Source organism: Apodemus sylvaticus, chromosome 10 (assembly GCF_947179515.1).
Source record: "Apodemus sylvaticus chromosome 10, mApoSyl1.1, whole genome shotgun sequence".
Lineage (NCBI taxonomy): Eukaryota > Metazoa > Chordata > Mammalia > Rodentia > Muridae > Apodemus > Apodemus sylvaticus.
Window position 1 is genome coordinate 7,893,321 of NC_067481.1, and position 19,184 is coordinate 7,912,504.

General features: G+C 52.1%; 1 protein-coding gene across 3 annotated transcripts; it reads right to left on the bottom strand.

Annotated features, from left to right (window-relative positions):
- On the bottom strand, positions 1-3,627 carry Rpl38 (ribosomal protein L38). 3 transcript variants are annotated; one of them, XM_052196789.1, is made up of 5 exons: positions 3,518-3,627; positions 3,309-3,342; positions 3,157-3,217; positions 330-452; positions 1-67 (listed from the first exon to the last, which is right to left on the bottom strand). In XM_052196789.1, exons 2-5 carry the CDS (start codon positions 3,309-3,311, stop codon positions 42-44), a joined length of 213 nt encoding a protein of 70 aa, XP_052052749.1. In that variant the 5' UTR covers positions 3,312-3,342; positions 3,518-3,627; the 3' UTR covers positions 1-41. The 3 variants fall into 3 exon arrangements, with proteins under 3 accessions (XP_052052749.1, XP_052052751.1, XP_052052752.1); XM_052196791.1 differs by having other exon boundaries at positions 3,499-3,565; XM_052196792.1 differs by lacking the exon at positions 3,518-3,627 and adding an exon at positions 3,440-3,507.
- Between the last annotated feature and the right edge of the window lie 15,557 nt (positions 3,628-19,184).

A 19,184-nucleotide genomic window follows, 5' to 3' on the forward strand; every position in this document is an offset into this window, starting at 1 on the left:
GACTTTTCTGGGTTTTTAATAGTCACACGCAGAGCTCTGGTTCATTTCAGTTCCTTCACTGCCAAACCTGGGGAAAGAAAGATCAATGGTTGACATGATTCCTTCAGAGCTAACCCCCCCCACAGCCACATTTCATGGCCCCTCCCTCCACAAACCCAGGATTCTCAGAGTAGGTTCTTTTGAGAATTAAATAGACTATATCTGCCTGGGGCCAAGGGAGCCATTTCTGGGATCACACAGAACCTGGGAATCACAGCCTTGGCACACGCCATCACCACGGAAGTGGCTCTCCTCAAGCTTCCCATCCCACCACTGCGTCCGCGACTCACCCGGGGGCAGGGACTGCTTCAGCTTCTCCGCCTTCTCCTTGTCTGTGATGACCAGGGTGTACAGGTACCTGCTGCAGCGAACCTTGAATTTCACATTATCCTTGTTCTTCTTGATCTTTACAGCTGCCAAGGAAACCACAATTAAGGTAAGAGCCAGCGCAGAACCACACAGGTCATGTGCCGCACACCCGGTCACCATGTCGGACTTCCCTCTGCTTCCAAATGCTCAATGTGCTGGAAAGCTACCCTTTTCTTATCATACTCAAAGAGTTTTGGCTTACTCAATTCATCTGCACATGCACACAAAATCTGCACCTAGTACACTAAACACAGCACCACAGAACATTCTAGAACGACCCATGACCTTTTTAAAGGGGCAGCCTATAAGGAAGGAAAGGCTATCTGCTCGGTTAGTAACTTTCCAGCCTTCCACTTCTGGTAACCAATTCGCCACACACAAGGCCACCGGGCACAGAACAGCCTCCAGGACGCTCCATCCCAGTATGGGGGGGGGGGGGGATGATTGGTGGAGGGGGCGCGGGGCGAGTTCCTCTTATACCTCCGTGCAATCCAGCTGATTTATTTTGCAATTATGTGTAAACTCATGCCTATGTATGGTCACAGGAACGTGAGTGCAGGATGGCTGGAGTCCAGAAGAGGCTTTCACTGCTATGGGCAAGTCAGAGAGCCAAGGATACTGGGACCAAACGCTGCCCGAGCAGTAAGGGCTCCCGACTCTGACTTGTGGTTCTAAAGCAGCGAAGGGCCCAATGCTGCAGACTCAAGCACCTGACCAGGGACACACGCTCCCACCTCCACCGGGGACTACTGCTGGGACAGGGCACCTCACAGGAAGCACCAGGGCTCAGGCTGCTCAAGACACTGGCCACTCAGCTTCTATCTTACCAAGTCCACACATGGACACAGCATCCCACGCTCCCCCAGCAGCTACCGAGCTCCTGAACATTAATTTACTCTACTCTCTGCAGCAAAGTGAGGTCTGAGGCAGGGTCTCATCCGTCTGGACAGGTCCTGAACCCTCCTGATCCTTCTGCCTCCAACCAAAAGCCCTGGGGTTAAAATGGTGCCCTACCATGCCCAGATAGGTCCGTGCTGGGAAAAGGCCCAGGGCCTTAGGAGCTCTCACACTCCCAGCTCCCACCATCTAAGTGCAGCCATACACAGCTGGATACAACAATCCCACTTATGGGTAAATACCCAATATGAAGAAACAAATGCTGAGCCAGGCTGACAGAAAATTCGCAAGCAGCCAAGTGCCCACCAACTCAATGTGGTGCCCCCACACAGCAAAGTGCTGACCAGGGCATCCCACCACAGCTGTAATTTCAGCACGTGGGAGACAGAGGCAGTTCAAGGTTAGAGAGAAGCCAGAGTGATGGTTGAGTGGATAAAGGCACCAGATGCCAAACCCAAAGACCCCAGGCTGGTTCCTGAGACCTGCCCCATAGAACAGCCAACTCCCCAAGATGCACTCTGGCCTTCACATGTGTGTATGTACACATTAAACAAAAACACAAGGAGGAAAACAAGTCAGAAATGGAAGACTCCCTGAGCTCTACATCTGAGGCCAGCCTGGGCTACAACGTGAGTGCCAAGGTTACTCCAGGATCCATATAACCTGTTCCTAAAACACAAACAAAAGCCACCAGAAATTGGGTTCAAAAGCATTTCTCCCAACAAATACCCTTGATTCATTTACTAACTAGTTAAGGAACTGATGGATCTGCTGAGTTGGCCTCACCAACCCCTGGTTCCACATTCTTTAAACAAGAGGAAATAACTTGTGGCCCGTGACAAATGCTACAGCTGGATGGAAAACACAAGCAACCCCCACTGAGCCTACCAGCAGGAGACATCCTCCAGGATGGGGGCTGCCGGCCCACAGACAACCAGATCAGAGACAACAGCTTGTCTGACGTGACAGGTACACCTAAGGTCCCTGTAAAGGCTCTTCCTGTCCACCCACCAAGACAGCCCAACGCACTGCTTCCGCTCATTATCTGGTGCTTATAAAGACAGATCTGAGACACCGGGCAATCTCAGAGGATGCCTTGTTAAGATAAGGTCATCCAAGGTCTCTCGCTAGACACATCCTCCCAAACACCCTTTAAATAGGAGACAATTCCTTTTTGTGTATGAAAGAATACAAAAAAGCAGCGGGAGGCGACAAACAGCTTTGAACCTGCTTGTTTTAAACTATTTTTGAGACAATGTAGCCGAGGAGAACCTTGCATTTCCCCATCCCTTTGTCCCTGCCTCCCAAATTCCGGGATTACCCGCTGTGCACCAGGCCTGGCTCTGAATCCCAGCTCATGCAGAGCAGGAACGAACCCACGGCAGGAAGAAGCGTCATGAAGAAGCGTCTTGCTATATAGGCCAAGGACGGTATTGGATGCTCAATTCTCTTGCCTCAGTCTAAGGTTAAGCAGGCAGGCATGGGCCAGCATACTGGCTCTCTCTGCTTTCTCTCTCGTCACCTTGCCTCTCGTTTGCTTACTTGGAAGCTGAAGATTACAGGTAAATGACACTTTTTTCCCCTTTAAAAATTTTAAGTCAAGGTCTCACTGCGCAGCCCTGGAGGGCTTCTAAATCACAGGGATCCTCCGGCCTCTACCACGCGGACGGGCAACGTCCTTAACGATAAGGCGCGTTGCGATCAGGGTGTGGACAACAGGCAATGCCGACCATACTGTTTGTGACACGCCGGATTGCCAAACTTTCAAGAAACTGCTTTTCGGAGCCGCCCGATCTCTCCCTCCGCCCGTCCCTTGGGCTCGTCCCGAGCCTTCTGGAAGCACGCACTCACATTTGGCATCCTTCCGCCGGGCTGTGAGCAGAAAGTCCTTGATTTCCTCAATTTTCCGAGGCTGCAACACAGGAGAAACAGAAAATGAGCCCGGGGGAGAGATGCATCCTGGGGGCGCTCAAGCCCGCCCGGGTCCCTCGCCCCGGACTCACCATGGCGACGGGCGCTCGGCTCTGGCGTCCGCACCTGTGGAGAAACAATCCTGAGTCAACCGGCCGCGATCTTGCTTCCCCGATCCGCGACTCCGTTCCCCTTCCTCCTCCCTCACACGCTCCCTACAGACCCGTGTTCCCTAAAGCCACCCCGGCTGCGGATTGCCCCAGATTTAACTCCCTTCCCCACCTGCCCAAAAGAGACTCACAGGAGTGAGAGCCGAAGAGAACGGAAAAAGAACGAGGTTTCCGCTTCCGGACAGTTAAACCCGCCCAACAAAGGAAATTGAGTACGGCGTCTGCAAAGGGTCAAAACGCATGCGTTCATAATTTCAATTTGAGCGACCCTGCCCTCTTCTGGTTCAGATTAGTAGTGCAGCTTCTTATAGTAATGGATAATTAGGCTGCCAGCATCACCCTCGCCTCTCTTCTTACCCTTTCCCCTATTATTCTCTCTTTCTATCACTCATCTTATTTTTTTTTACATGGCATTTTCGTTGCGTGTGTATTTAGTTTGCGTGTATATCTGTGCATTACTTGTATGCAGTACCCATGGAGGCCAGAAGAGGGCATCGGATCCAGGGGAACTGGAATTACAAACATCTGTGAACAGTATCTTAGGTGCTGGGGATCCGAACCCAGGTGTTCCGGAGGAGCAGCCAGTGCTCTTAGGACTGAGCTATATCTCCAGGTCCAGAAATGGTTGTTTTTTTGTTTTTTGTTTTGTTTTTGTTTTTTGGGGGGGAGGCACGGGGTTGGGTCACCTACCGTCTTCATGCTTATAACAGGCCCAGCAGAAATGAAGATAGAGACACTTGTGTGCCTTTGTGTCAGAACTTCTGCAGCCACCTGGGTAATCAGAAATGGCTCCTTTATTGCATCTTGAGACCCATTATCCGGGTCAAGAATCGAGCCTCCCCTGGCCGGATTCCTCAGCCCAGCTCCCACCACACATCGCTTCTTTAGATGTGTAAAAAAGTGTCAGCTTTGGGACGGCAGCGTTGGTTCCGTTTGCCCACGGGGTTCCTCTCAGCTGCCTTCCCGCCCGGCTCTAACTTCCTTAGCGCCTTGTGAGTCTTTACGATAGTGCCTTGAAGGTTAGGTTCCAGGAAACTTTAGCTAGTGATTTTATTTTTATCCTCGTTTATTTTATTTCAACCGCTCTACAAATGTCTCCATTTTATTATGTTTGTCTCTCCCCCCCCCCAATTTAATAACTCACAACAGGATGTAATTGCCTTGTGCTTGTTACAGTGGAGCGGGCCCCGAGGAGGACGAGCGCTTGGCCCGTGACGTTTTGAAACTCACCTCTCTTTCCTCCCCACTCCCTTTGGATGAAGGAATCTTCGCGGAGCTCCTGCCTCCCGGTGATACAGGGCAGAAAAACTAATTGTGCGAGAGTCTTTTTCAAGAACAGAGCTGCGCTTCCGCGCCCGAAAACCTGTCTGCTGCTAACTGTTCGGTTTCAGACTCCAGAACAAGAAGCTGAGCTCCGGATTTCACTTAGCAAGGCAGACCGGGCCTCCAGCTTTTCCCAGCATCCCCAGTCCCTACCGGGCAGACCCTTCTCCCAACCCTAAATTTTTAGGCCTATGGGCTGGGCTGTCCACACTGTTGTGTTTTATAGAAATAAAGAGAGAAGGAATATGTTTGGTGGAGGAGCAGTAAGGTGTGGGGGAAGGGGGCGCCTCGGCGGGGCCCATGCCCCTGAGGGTTTATTATGGGCATGGGGAGGGGAGTCGAGAGGGTAGAAGAGACAGAGAAAGCCAGAGAGCGAGAGTGAAAGCAAGAGAGCGAGAGAGACAGAGAGAGAGAGACAGAGAGAAGAGAGTCCCGCCTTGAGCACTTGGAGGGAGAGGGGGGAGGGGCAAGAGGACAGAGGCTTAACCTGGCTGTTGCCAGGTAACTTTGGGGCGGAGTCTAAACAAAATGCTAACACACCCCACCCCCACCCCCATCCACCAGACATTTTGGTCTCTCTCTTCTCTCTGCTTCTCCTTCTCCCACTCTCTGTGCCCACACTTCTCTCTTTCTCTTCCCCGTCTCCTTTGTCTCTCTCCCCACTGCGACTCTTTTTTTTTTTTTTTTTTTTGGATTTTTTTTCCCCCTCTGAGACAGGGTTTCTCTGTGTAGCCCTGGCTGTCCTGGAACTCACTCTGTAGACCAGGCTGGCCTTGAACTCAGAATCCGCCTGCCTCCCAGAGTGCTGGGATTACAGGCGTGCGCCACCACCGCCGCCCGGCCCCACTGCGACTTCTGCAGCCTCATTCCTTGGGACCAGTGAGGCCCTGAACAGTTTCCCAATAAACCTGTTTATATAGACTCTAACTTGGCTCATTTTTTACCGACGGAGAAATAGCATCAGTAAACGCTGGAGAGACTGGTGGGCTTTGGGTGAGATGTCTGGGGGCCAGATACGACTGAGAATCTTGGCTGTTCAGTCCTGACCCAGGGCATTCCCATAGTTCCTTGCTTGACTTTGCAGCCAGCCTTCTCTCCGGGGCAGACGCCTTTCCCTTCTCTTCTCCTCAAGGAACTGGCCTTTTGGCCAAACTGAGAGCCTCTTAATTTGCTGGCACTTCTCGTCTGCAGGGACGTCTTTGCTGTCCCCTCAGGTAGTACATTGTTCCTTCACAGCCCATTCCTGTCTTCTACTTGAGGGCACGCACACCTTCAGCTCCGAAGCCCCTCCCTTGTCCCTCTGATAATGCAGGGGGGGGGGGGATGCGTTAGTGGGCCCAGAACAAAAGGAAGTTTTATTTGGGACCGGAAAGGGGGTTGGGGAAGGAGAAGAGGCAGGGAAAGGGTACGTACAGAGAAGGATACAGAAAGAGAGAGAGGAGAGAGGAAGGAGGGAAGAGGCCTGCAGGCTGGGAACACCAGGAGAGGGAGAAGATGGAGAGGGAGGGGCAGGGAAAAACCCAAACAGCCCTTATATGCCTGGCTCCTGGCTAAGTAATTGTTGGGCAGAGCCTAGAGGAAATGCTAACACTCTCTATTCTAGGCTGTGTGGCAATGGTGAGGGTAAACTCTGTTTTTTAAAGACAGGGTTGCTGGACAGCGGTGGCACATGCCTGTAATCCCAGCACTTGGGAGGCAGAGGCAGGTGGATTTCTGTATTCGAGGCCAGCCTGGTCTACAGAGTAAGTTCCAGGACAGCCAGGGCTACACAGAGAAACCCTGCCTCGAGAAAACCAAAAATAAAGAAAGAAAGAAAGAAAGAAAGAAAGAAAGAAAGAAAGAAAGAAAGAAAAAGAAAGGAAGAAAGACGGGTCTCCCTGTGTTGAACTACCTATCCTGGAACTCACTTTGAAGAAACCCTGTCTCGAGAAAACCAAAAATAAATAAATAAATAGATAAAGAAAGAAAGAAAGACTGGGTCTCCCTGTGTTGAACTACTTATCCTGGAACTCACTATGTAGACCAGGCTGGCCTTGAACTCACAGAGATCTTATGATTCCACCTTCCAAGGATTAAAGGCTTGAACCATCATCATACCTGGCCCTTTTTTTTTTTTTTTTTGGACAGGATATGTTGTAGCCCAGGCTGGCCTCCCTGTATAGCAGAGGGTGACCTCCTTGAGCTTCCCAACCTCCTGCCACCACTTCCTGAGTGCTGGCATTACAGATGTGAGGCACCATGCCTGTCGCTGATGGTTGGACCCAGGACTTCTGCCTGCGGGGCAAGCACTCTACCGGCTGAGCTCTGTCTTTCGTCCCTGGCAGGGCTGAACTCTTCCTGTGTGTGTACTGACTTTGAGTGAGCGCAAGGACAAAGTAGAACTTTCTGTAGGCAGCTCTTGGATATGACACTCATGTATACAGTAGACGCTTAATGCTGACTTTGGGGGACTCAAGCTGGATGTGTAAGCACTCATTATAAGAAGGGACAGGAAGAGGAAAGGATGAACGGGGAACTCAAAGTAGAGAGATTCAGGTCAGTGATACTCCAAGCAGTCCCTAGCACATAGTAGGTGCACAAAAGATGTGTGTACGTGAATAACTGGTGCCTCTGCTCCTTGCTGCTGCCCCACTGTCAGGTGGCGGGAAAGATGAGCTCCACCTCCCATCGGCAGCACCCCTGGGGAGACAGATGTTGGCCCACTTGAGTTGCGTGATTTAGGGGCGCATAGATGGCGTAGTAAAGCCAGGAAGGCACATTTGTTCGAGGACCAAGGTCTCCTCCAGCTCCCCACGGGGAACAGGTAACAACAAATAACAAAATGCACGTCAGGGCTGGGCGTGCATGGGGCGGGGTCTCGGGCTCCCACGGTGGAGCCTCACTGTTCAGGATCTGACTTCAGACTCAGACAAGAAGCGGCTGGGACTGGGCTCTGGACCGTGGCTTCCCTGGGACTCTCAAACATGCACATGATAGGAGCTGCTAAAGGGGGATCCTGCAGGGGAGGAGCGTTCTCCTCAGCCCAGAATGGAGTCCGCATTACCTGTCAGGGCTCCTGTGTCTGTGAAGACTGGAGGGTGGACTAGAGCATCCCAGGTGGGAAGCTGAGGTACCACGGAGAGACAGAAGACACTGCTCTGGGAGGGGGGACTTATAGACAGGGCTGGAGCTGGGCTTATGTCTGGTCTAGGGACTATCTTCTGGTCTTACACCTTTCTTGTTTATGGTTTTTTTTTTTTTTTCTTTTTTTCGAGACAGGGTTCCTCTGTGTAGCCCTGGCTGTCCTGAAACTCACTCTGCAGACCAGGCTGGCCTCAAACTCAGAAATCCACCTGCCTCTGCCTCCCAAGTGCTGGGATTAAAGGCGTGTGCTGCCACTGCCCGGCTGTCTTACACCTTTCTTAACCTTCATCTACCCACTGGCCTTGGGGCTGGCCCTGGTAGGGTCTGCTGCAGGACAAACGGACAGAGAGGCACCCCCTCCTTTCCCTTCCCCTCCAGTGGGAACCCTGAAGACCCATCCATTTGGATTTCTCTCTTCAGTGTTCAGGGACACCAGAATGGGGCAGAGACCTGGCACCCCACTCACGGGCAGGCAGGGAGGTAGTGTCAGATACAGTGTGCTGAGAAACCAGCCTGGCATCCGACTCGGACAAATGGCTGATGGCCAGGCTCCCAACGGTAAGGACAGAGAAAACGGTTAGCCTAGGGTCTGGAGAATCTGGGGTTCTCTGGGAATGTCGGAAAGTTCTGTGGGATCAAAACAGATTCCCTCTCATGCTAGAGTGGTCTCTTGAGCTCTGGGTTTCTGTGTCTGAGGCTGGTTTTTTTTGGGGGGGGTGGGGGGGCGCGGGAAGGGGACAGACAGGATGGGAGTCAGGTCTCAGTCATCTGGCTTCCTCTCGGACAGTCTGGACTGTGGGTGCAGTGTCCACTTCTGACCACACGGGGGTGCTGGAGACTGGACGGCAAGGAAGCTGCCTTCTGGCTTAAACCCCGACTCCCAGATTTATAAATTGTGGGTGTGATTGGTGTGGTATTTCATACCTAGAGGAGTGCTTTCTTAGTTCCCCACGCACTTAAGTCTCCAGGAAGCCCCCAAGGGGCCCATGCCGTCCGCTGCCAGCACAGCCAGCCTTTAAACCTGTCCTATGGGAGCTGTCCATAAACCTCAGAGGCTCAGCACCAGGAGAGCCTGCGGTTCTCCATGAATCTGGCTACCTGAAGAGTGGATGGATGAGGGAGGAGAGAGGAGTTGTGCTTTTTCTGGAATCTAAGGTGGGAAGTCGAAATGGGGTGCTGGGTACCCCCTCTTTCCCCACAGAATCTTCACAAAGCATGATTGATCAGATAGTAATAATGTCTCTTGAACTCTCCCTCCTCCTCCTCCTCCTCCTCCTCCTCCTCCTCCTCCTCCTCCTCCTCCTCCTCCTCCTCCTCCTCCTCCTCCTCCTCCTCCTCCTCAGATAGCAGCTCTCACAGCCCAGGTTGTCTATAAGCTTGCCATGTAGCAGAGGGTGACCCGATCCTCCCACCTACACCCCCTGAGAACTGGGACAAGCCACACCCTCCTGGGTTCATGCAGTGCTGTGGATCAAACCCAGGGCTTCATGCATTCGAAGCAAGCACTGTACTGCCAACTGAGCCACATCTTCAGCCAGGAACTCAACATGACTGATGGCCTTTTCTGGACCAGATCCTCGTCTCAGGCTAGGGGGTGGGGCTGCTTAGAATGCTGTGGAATCTGGGTAGCATGCTGGCTTGTGTGCATGCCATCCCCACAGTCCTGGAGAATAAAAATGCCCATGCACCCGGCCAGATGTCCCTGCACAGCTGGAAGGCTCCAGAGCTAGCACAACAAAGGCAAAGAAATATTTTTGTTGCTGTTTTCATGAGTACTCTATCCTGGCCCACCCTGTTTTGCTCCTGGGACTGGAATCCAGAGCTGTGCACATGCTAGGTAGGCTCTGCTGGTGAGCTGCATTAGTGACCCCCCAGTGCCATGGCCAGGTTATTCATTTCTGAGCCTGGGCTCAGTGAAATCGATTTGTTTCGTGTTTGAATCAGGGTCTGGTTATATAGCCCTGACTTAACCTGGTATTTCCTATGTAACTAAGCTGATTCTCAAATTCACAGTGGTCCTCCTGCCTTAGCATCGTGGGTGCTGGGATAGCCACCATAACTGACTTCAGGCTAGGTCTTTGCACCCCAATTCCCTTTCTTATATTTACATATAACCTAGAAGTTCAAAGTCTTCCTGCAGGCAGTCAGAGGGTTGCTACACCTCCTTTAGCCTCTGCCCCAGGGCTGCACAGCAGCTGCTCTGGCCTGGGAGCTTGGCTAGAGTGGCTTTTCCATCAGGAAGCCTTGTGTCTGTGTGGGACTGGTAGATGGGAGGAGGAACAATCACGCCACGTTCACTGTGAAGAGGCCCAAGAGAGACAAACATTGCCCCAAGCCAGTTCACTTGCTTAGCACCCATGGTTGGCCAGGTCCTGTGTCACCTCCCTGCTGTGATGACGTGTATTTAGCCCACAAGTGTGTCTCTGCCTCTGTTCCCACCACAGGGAACCCAAAGACTAATAGTGAAGGCAGAGATGAAGGAGGCTACCACAGGGAAGAAGTGCTTCATGGACTAGATACCGTGTGCTGTGGGAGAGATCACCCAGGCTGGGGGATGAGTCAGGTCTGGGAGGGATTCACCCAACTTCTTTCTATGTGAGTGTCCAGGGGTACATAGAAACTCCAGGGATAGCTGAGTGGTGGTGGCACACGCCTGTAATCCCAGCACTCTGGGAGGCAGAGGCAGGTGGATTTCTGAGTTCAAGGCCAGCCTGGTCTACAGAGTGAATTCCAGGACAGCCAGGGCTACACAGAGAAACCCTGTCTCAAAAAAAAAAAAAAACCAAATACAAACAAACAAACAAACAAACAAAAAAAACAAAAACAAAAAGAAAGAAAGAAAGAAAGAACGAAAAAAAAAGAAAAGAAAAAGAAACTCCAGGGATACAAGAACAAAAGAACAATCAGTTTGGGTGGTTTTAATCCAGGTGCCCTCCTAGGAAAAGGACACTGTTCTTGGAGACAGGCCGTTCAGGTTCACGCTGGTGTTTGGCTAAGTAGTCTCCAGAAATCTGTGGCTGTGTGGGTTCTTTTTTTTTTTTTTTTTTTTTGTATTTATTATATGTAAGTACACTGTCACTGTCTTCAGAAACCCCAGAAGAAGGCATCAAATCTCATTACAGATGGGTGTGAGCCATGTGATTGCTGGGATTTGAACTCAGGACCTTCGAAAGAGCAGTCAGAGCTCTTAACCGCTGAGCCATCTCTCCAGCCCCTGCGTGGTTTCTTTTAAGGAGGGATGCAAATATCTGTTCTGAGTCGGGCCACTCTGGCCAATCATGGGTTGAGTGCTGGACCCCAGTAGCCTCGATTCTGAGCACCCAAGAGACCCGAGGGACCCAGGCCGGCTCTGCCCAGCAGGTGGCGCTGTGAATGTTCACGAGGAAAGTGAATCCTAGGTAGCGGCTGGAGTGCGAGCACCCAGGAGGCTTGAGGGACACAGGCTGGCTCTGCCCAGCAGGTGGCGCTGTGGATGTTCACGAGGAGTGAATCCTGGAGGAGGTGGGTTACAGAGTGGGCACCCTCCCTTGCTCAGCCTTGGTGAGGCAGCAGGGACCCTGGAAAGCCCCAGGAGTCTCCGTGGGGTGCAGAGTCGGTATTGACAGATGATGTTCCTTCAATTCCCCTACCTCACTGCACGGCCTCTTTCAGATTGGACGCCTTCCTAGCATCCAATCTGCTTCTGTAAAAAAGGACAGATTGGACCGGTCTCCCAGCAGCAAGGAAAGTAATATCGAGGCCGAGGAGAATCCATCTTGAGTGCAAGGGACAGGCCACCCTGCTATATATCAACACGTGCCAGGGTGAGGGGACGTTGGAGAGGAAAGAGAAAGGGCACCGTCCCTTCAGAGAGCAGGGCAAGGGCCAGCCTATCGGTGTGTATATATCTTACATTATGCAGCGTGGGAGAGAAAATCAATAGAGCTGTCAGCGGTTAATGCATTCAGTCCTGCCACCGTCCCCACCCCGGGATGCTCCAGACAGATGCTTCAAATTAAACAAGAGGAAAGGGAGAGGGGCGCGGGAGGCCAGGAGACATACACCCTGACAGGCCGGAGGAAAGAGGAGGCACAACTGAGGGGCTGGGGAAATGAAAGTCCATCAATCACGGGCGTAGAGAGCATACCCCGGCATGAATGACAGGAAGATCTCAGCACCAGCGGTAGTGTCCGATCAGTTGCAGGTTACGCGTCCCTCTGCCTGGCGGGGGTCCCTTGGGAGACGGGTAACTGGCCAGTGGCTTGTCATTCTCTGATTGGATCCTTAGGAGGAGGGTAGTTCAGGCTTCCTGCCTTGGCGAGTGTGTGTGTGTGTGAGAGAGTGTGTATGTGTGTATGTGAGTGTGTGTGTGTGCACACACACGCACCTGCCTGCCAGGATGGAAGGATGGGCAGGATCTCTGCCTGTGTGTGTGTGGGAGCATATGATGACCAATCCTGGACAGCTCTAGCTCCCCAAGGTTTTGACTATAATTTTTGGCCTACAAGAACGGGTCTCAGAGCACCCCACTCTGCTTGGTCACCCCCATCCATCTCTCCTTTCTGCCTCATTTACCCGTCCATGTGTCTGACAGGCCTGCTGTCTGTCTGCTGCTCTTTAGCCCTAGAGACCGTCTGCCTGTGAGCAGAGCCTGGCTCCGCCTTGGGCTCTCCCTCAAGTCTCTCCCTAATGACCACTGGGTGGGGGCAGGGTGGTCCTGGCTTCCTACCGTGTTGTCCCTCTGCCCCGGGGGTGAGGTGGGGGACATAGTCCTGACAAAGGGGGTTAGGAAAGTCGGTCTGGGGAGACCCTGAGTGGGTAAGTAGGAAGGTGAAGCACTGAGCTACCTTTCTGCCATCCCTTCATCCTAAGGCTCCTTGGGAGAAGGGAAGAATGACCCACACACCGGAGTGAAGGCAGAAGCTTCCTGGGTCTCCCAGACCTGCCCCCAATAGCCTGTGGGCCTCTGAGGTTTCCCCAGGAAGCAGGCTGTGCCAGGGTTGTTTGAGGTAGGTGCAGGGAGCCAGGAGCAGGGGTGCAGGGTCCTGGGGGACTGACAGAGTTAGGTGACTAGTAAACGACCAGCAGGGCATTGTCACCAGAACCTCAGACAGCCCAGGCTGTAAGGGGAACTGACCCTCAGCCTAGCTAGTCCCCAGGGAGGCAGCTGGGAGTGAACGCTCTCTCGGCTCGCTGTCACTTCCCCTTAGCAGAGTTCCATTAATTGAACCTAGCTGGATCACGGAGAGCTGGCTTAGGCTAGAAGAATGTGTCACTGTACCTGTCATGGTCCAAAGGCAGAGAACACCCCTGGGAGCAAGCTGGCTCTCTGAGGTTTTGTATCTCTGAGGTACTTGAGTTGGTACCAATCCTTGCTTCTCTATCTCTACCTATTTTTCCTGTCCCCTCCCCCTCTCTCTTTCCCTCCCCATCTCCCTTTCTCTTCCCCTCCTCCTTCCCCTCTCCTTCCCTCTCTCCTTCTCTCTCTTCCTTCCCTTACCCCCTTCCCTCTCCCTCTCTCCAAGAGGGTCTTCGGCTCTGGGAAGACTTCAAAGACAGAAGACAGCTCTGTCTGGCTTGCTGGCTCCGGTTGGCACAGCCCAACCTGCTGCTGCCCGCTTCCCAAATAGCTCTGCTGCCCTCTGCATCCAGAGAGAAAGGCTTAGTGTTGCTTCCTTGCGCGACAGAGCCCAAGACAGGTTCTACCAATTACCATCGGTGACCGAGTTTCCAAAAGCAATTACCAGAGCGCCGCAATGCCTCCGAGGTGTGGGGCTGAGAGAGAGCTGGGGTACCCAGCTGGAAACAGGCTCTGGGGTGTGTGGGCAGTATAAAGAAAGACAGCACAGGCCCATGCAGAGGCCTGACTCTGTGCAGGCATGCAGCCATAAGGAGGGGCCAGAGTAGGGGGGGGGGTCCTGGGGGGGAGCGCAGCAGGTGCACAGCCCTGCAAGCCAAGGCCCTGTGTGGTCTCGGTGGCCTCTCGCTTCCTGTTTCTTCTCTGGTGTGCCTGGGAATGGAAACACAGTCCCTGTGACTCTAGACTTGTCTTGAGGGGATGTGGAATGGGAACATCTGTACCTGCTTGTTGTTAGAGGTCTCCATGGTAAGCAGACACCACTGATACCCCCTTATGCCTGCTCCTAGCTATGGAGATTACAAAACCTTTGGAGCAGGAAGGAAAGAGGCAGGGGTGACCCTGACCTGCTCCCCAGAGTCCAAGGTCTTTGCCCACCTTCTGCTCTACCTGCTTCTGGAAGGACTCAAACCTATGCAGTTCCTAGCGCTCCCTGGAGCCTCTGATTTCAGGGGAGACTCAGCCTTGGGGCTGAGGGGAGGATGGATAAGAGGAAGTATGCTAGATGCTGGCCAGGTGATCGAACTTCCTGTCTGCTTCCTCCCTGTGTTCCTGCCCTGAGCCTCTTTCCCCGGAAGCCTCTGCCTGACAGGTCGCTCTGGGGTCAAAGGATCAAGATGGCTGTAGTAGTCTGGTTATGACGTTGGGTGAAGTCTTCAGCCAGGTTCCCATGGAGGAATAGCTGCAGTCAGTTCTCCACTTGACCGAGGCTTTGGAGAATTGGCCCAGGTATGGTCTGAGGAGGGGTTGAGTATGCCTCTTCCTGGAGTCCCAGCAGACCTTGGGAGAGCTTTTTGGGGCGGCAGGAACAGCAGCTCAGCATATGTGGCTCTTCAGTGGAGAGGGTAAAGGCAAGACAGAGAGGTGGTGGCTGACTCCCTAGTCCCTTGAAATGAGAAGGGCTCTCTGCTCTGATTCTTGTGGAGAACTGGAGGTAGATGCATCTTGAGCCATCTTTGATTTTCTATCGAAAAGAGGCATTGCCCATCTCTGTGTGCGATCCGACTGGGACTACTGGATAAGCCACTTCAAAGTTTATGAACAGACCCTCACTTCAACCAAGCCAAAGGCCAAGAAATGTCACCAGATAGTGTTTTAGGCCTCAACAGAGACTGAAGCTTATTTTACTTATGTATGTGAGGGTAGGGCTCTGCATGTGTGACTATGTTTGTGTGTACCTGTGTGTGAGTGTGTGCCTGTGTCTGTGTAAGGGTATGCCTGTGTTTGTGTGTGTGAATGCACATGGAAGAAGAGGTCATCAGATCCCTTGTGGCTGGAATAACAGGCATTGAGGTCTGTCCCATGTAGGTGCTAGGATCTGAACTCAAGTCCTCAGGATTGAGCCACAAGCTCTCTTAACCACTGAGCCATCTCCCCATGTGTCTTGACTTAGGTGACTCTTTATGGAACGTGATATCTGGGGTAACTGAAGTCTGTGATCTTAGGCCATGGTCACACATTGTTGGTTCCAGAACAAACTTTCTCTTAATTTCCTTCGAGGGGAGAGCTGCATGCTTTTATTTATTTATTTATTTATTTATTTATTTATTTATTTATTTATTTATTTAATGTGAGTACACTGTAGCTGTCTTCAGACACACCAGAAGAGGGCATCAGATCCTATTACAGATGGTTGTGAGCCACCATGTGGTTGCTGGGATTTGAACTCAGGACCTCCAGAAGAGCAGTCAGTGCTCTTAACTGCTGAGCCATCTCTCCAGCCCCGAGCTGCATGCTTTTGATTGACAGAAAGCTGAGGGGTCCTGGTTCGGTGTAGAATCCAAAATTGTAGGCATGGGGAAGTAGGAACTGGAGTCTTGGCAGGGCTTAACAGGTGGTTGGAGTCCCTCCTGACGGAAAGAGAGACCACAAGGAAGCACAAAGCGACCATATGATAGTGTGGGTCCTGGGCTGGAGAGATGGCTCAGCGGTTAAGAGCACTGACTGCTCTTCCGAAGGTCCTGAGTTCAAATCCTGGCTCACAAGCATCTATCATGAGATCTGATGACACTCTTCTGGAGTGACTAAAGACAGCTACAGTTTACTTACATATCATAAATAAATAAATAAATCGTAGCCCAAAGGTGTAGCCATGTAGCCAAAGGTGATCTTGAGCCTCCCATCCACCTGCCTCTACCTCCTAAGTACTGTGATGACAGGCGTGTACCACTAAACCAAGTTTATGCATCTCTGGGGATCGAACCCGGGACTTCGTGCATGCTAAGGCAAGGGCTCTATCAACTGAGCCACATCCCTAGCCCATCCCTAGCCCTGAGTCTGCTTTCTGACTGAAGCCTTTACCCATAACACTAGAGGATTCCTGTGGTGTAAACACTCGGGGTGGAGGTGCTCTGAGGAGCCGGTGGGAGCCACTTGCAGCATGTTACAGTGTGAGGTTCGGGCTATGTGGGAGAGACGGAGCTGAGAAGGCCCCGACACATCACATCCAGGGTTGAGCTTTAATAAGGTAACAAAGGTCCAGGCTCTGAGTGGGTGGCTGTGGGGAATCCACGTGGGTCGGCAGCCCGGCTGCTGCTCTGCCCATCTCTTAAGCTGGTCCTCTGAAGAACCGAAGAACTGTTCAGCCTGGCAGTAGACATGGAGCGCAGTGCTCAGAATACAGGACGCATTATTTTTTAATAAAGGAGGCAGAAAACTGAAGAAGGCAAAGACGCATTCCGGCTCCCACCCCGCCCCCAGCCAGCGGCACCTCAGGGCCATCCCTCTTCTTAATGAGCCCATCCAAATCTCGTTTGCTAATGAGGAATTTAATGGCCACAGACTGACAAGCGAGACTGAGAGGGGAAACAGGAAGGTCGTTACAAAAATGAAATGTGTAGCTAAGTGCCACGCCACCGCCATCCCGCGCGCCCGCCCCTGAGTGTCAGCCCACAATGGTTCACGAGCTACGAGGGCGTCAGCACCACGGACAGGGCAAAGCCCCGCGCTTCCTATTTCCTACCGCTCCCAGCATCCCCTGCTCCTCTTTTGCTGCTGAAGTCTGTTTTTCCTCGACTCAGGTGGGTCTCCACGCCCCCATCCACAAGCTGGCACTGTAGCCTTTGTGTATCCTCACAGCATCAGGACAGTGTGTTAAAGGCCACATTGCCTTGGGACCTTCCTGATGGTTGTGAGCACCTTGCTTGTAGCATTTGTGCCTTTCTTGATAAAATTTGAATGCTGACCACAAGCCCAGGTCTGTACGAGACACAGAAGAGAATTTCCGTGGGATGAAGGAAGGAAGAAAGTGGCAAATTAGTGGAGCGATGGGGGGGGGGTGGTGGTGCATATATTCTGGGTTTTGTTTGTTTGTTTGTTTGTTTTGAGATGGGGTCTTGTGTATCTCAGGCTGGCCTCCATGTAGCTAAGGGTGACCTTGAACTTCTGATATTCCCACCTCTACCTTCTAAGTTCTGGGAATAAAGGCATGGGCCACCATGCCCAGTCTATATGGTGCTGAGAATCAAATCCAGGGCTTTGAATCTACTAAACTAGACATTTCATCAACTAAACTACCTCCTTAGCCCCAAATACTGGGTTCGATGCAGCAATCAAAGGCTATAGAAGGATGATCCAGCTACTGAAAGAGAAATCAAGTGTTCTATACAAAAGAAATACCTTATAGAGTTTAGTGCTATCAGCCTGACAGAATCTAGGCTCCTGTGGAAGGCAGGCCTCCAGGCATACGTGTGAGAGACTCTCCAGATTAATGTTAGCCTCCGAGGATGTGTGTGAGGAATTGTCTAGATTATGGCAGACGTGAGGAGGCCGTCTTCATTGGGAGTGAGACCCTTTCCCTGGGCAGGGATCTTGGACTGTGTAAAATGCAGAGTCCATGCCAGATGACACGCCAACGTGGATGAGGCAATATCACAAGGTCACCTCTATATGCAGAGCTAAAGGCAGTCGATGGCTTCAGGGAGAGCGGGAGGGGAGGGGGAGGGGGCAGGGAGAGGAAGAGGGAGAGAGAGTTCCGTTCTCTCCCGGGGAAAAGCTCCCTGATAGGTTATCTAATCCAAAGTGCTCAGCCCTAAACATACACATCTAGGGACACAAATCAAACTCTGTAAGTTGTGTGTGTGTTAAATAATAATAATAGAGCAGCCTAGCCCAGAATTTAGAGATCTGCCTAAGGGCAGGTATTAAGAGCTCAAGCTCAGCTGGGCGGTGGTGGTGCACGCCTGTAATCCCAGCACTCGGGAGGCAGAGGCAGGCAGATTTCTGAGTTCGAAGCCAGCCTGGTCTATAGAGTGAGTTCCAGGACAGCCAGGGCTACACAGAGAAGCCCTGTCTCGAAAACCAAAAAACCAAAACAACGAAGAGGCCAAGCTGCTACTCCAGGTGCTCCCTGCTACTCCAGGTGCTCCCTGCTGCTCCAGATGCTCCCTGCTGCTTCACTGTGGGTATGGCCAGCTCCCTGAAGCTTCTGCTGCCGTGACTGCCCTGCTGTGGGAGACCTGGACATGAAAATCTCAGCAACAAGACATAGCCCAAGACACACACCACCCATCCCGAGGTTGCATACCTAAGTTAGAGAGGGAAATTAGGATAGGGGATTCCAGAAGTTCCTGCACTCATGAGGTAGTTTTTCCATTGTAGACTGTTATCAAGAGTAAAAACTACATGACCCAGCATTCTCTGTGCTTCTCTGTGGGGTAAAGGGAAGGGGCGTGCCTTTTCTGTTTTTCCTCCTTTCTGTTGGCCGGTCTGTGGGTGTGATGGCTGGGACTGCAGCAGCCATCTTTAAACTCAGAAGTCAGGCAGCACCATGGAATGCATGTCTGGTGAGGACACTGGGCTGCTCTTCCCATTTGAGAAGCTCATTTGCACCCTTCCTTGTGCCCACTGTCTTGGGAATAAGGAAGGTACCTTAGGAAGGCTTCTGGGTCACCTTGGCTGGGGCCTGGGACACAAAGAAGGTGACGGGGAAGTCAGGAGAGAGCACAGGAAAGGAACCAAGGTATCTATCCTGTCCTCAGTGGCGTCTCCCACACCAGAAGATTCCTCATCACTGAAGGAAGCAGTGGGGTTGTGGTGGTTTGAATATGTTTGGCCCAGGGAGTGGCACTATTAGGAGGTGTGGCCTTCTTGGAGGAAGTGCGTCACTGTGGGGGAGGGCTCTGAGACCCTCTTCTTAGCTGCGTGGGAGGCAGTCTTCTCTTAGTTCCCTTTGGAATAAAATGTAGAACTCCCAACTCAGCCTCCACCACGTCTGTCTGGTCGCTGCCATGCTCCTGCCTTGATGATAACTGACTGAACCTCTGAACCTGTAAGCCAGCCCCAATTAAATGTTGTCCTTTATAAGAATTGCCTTGGTCATGGTGTCTCTACACAGCAATGGAAACCCTGACTAAGACATGGGGCCTGACCAGCAGGTTGGGGCTGTGGGTTTGAGGGTGGCTTAGGAAGGGCCATCTTCTTATGTCTCTGCACTGGGAATCTGGGAACTTGAGCTTGGGAAGGGATATGGGAGAGGGTGTGGTTTGCAGTATCTGACCCTTGGCCTCATGTCCTCC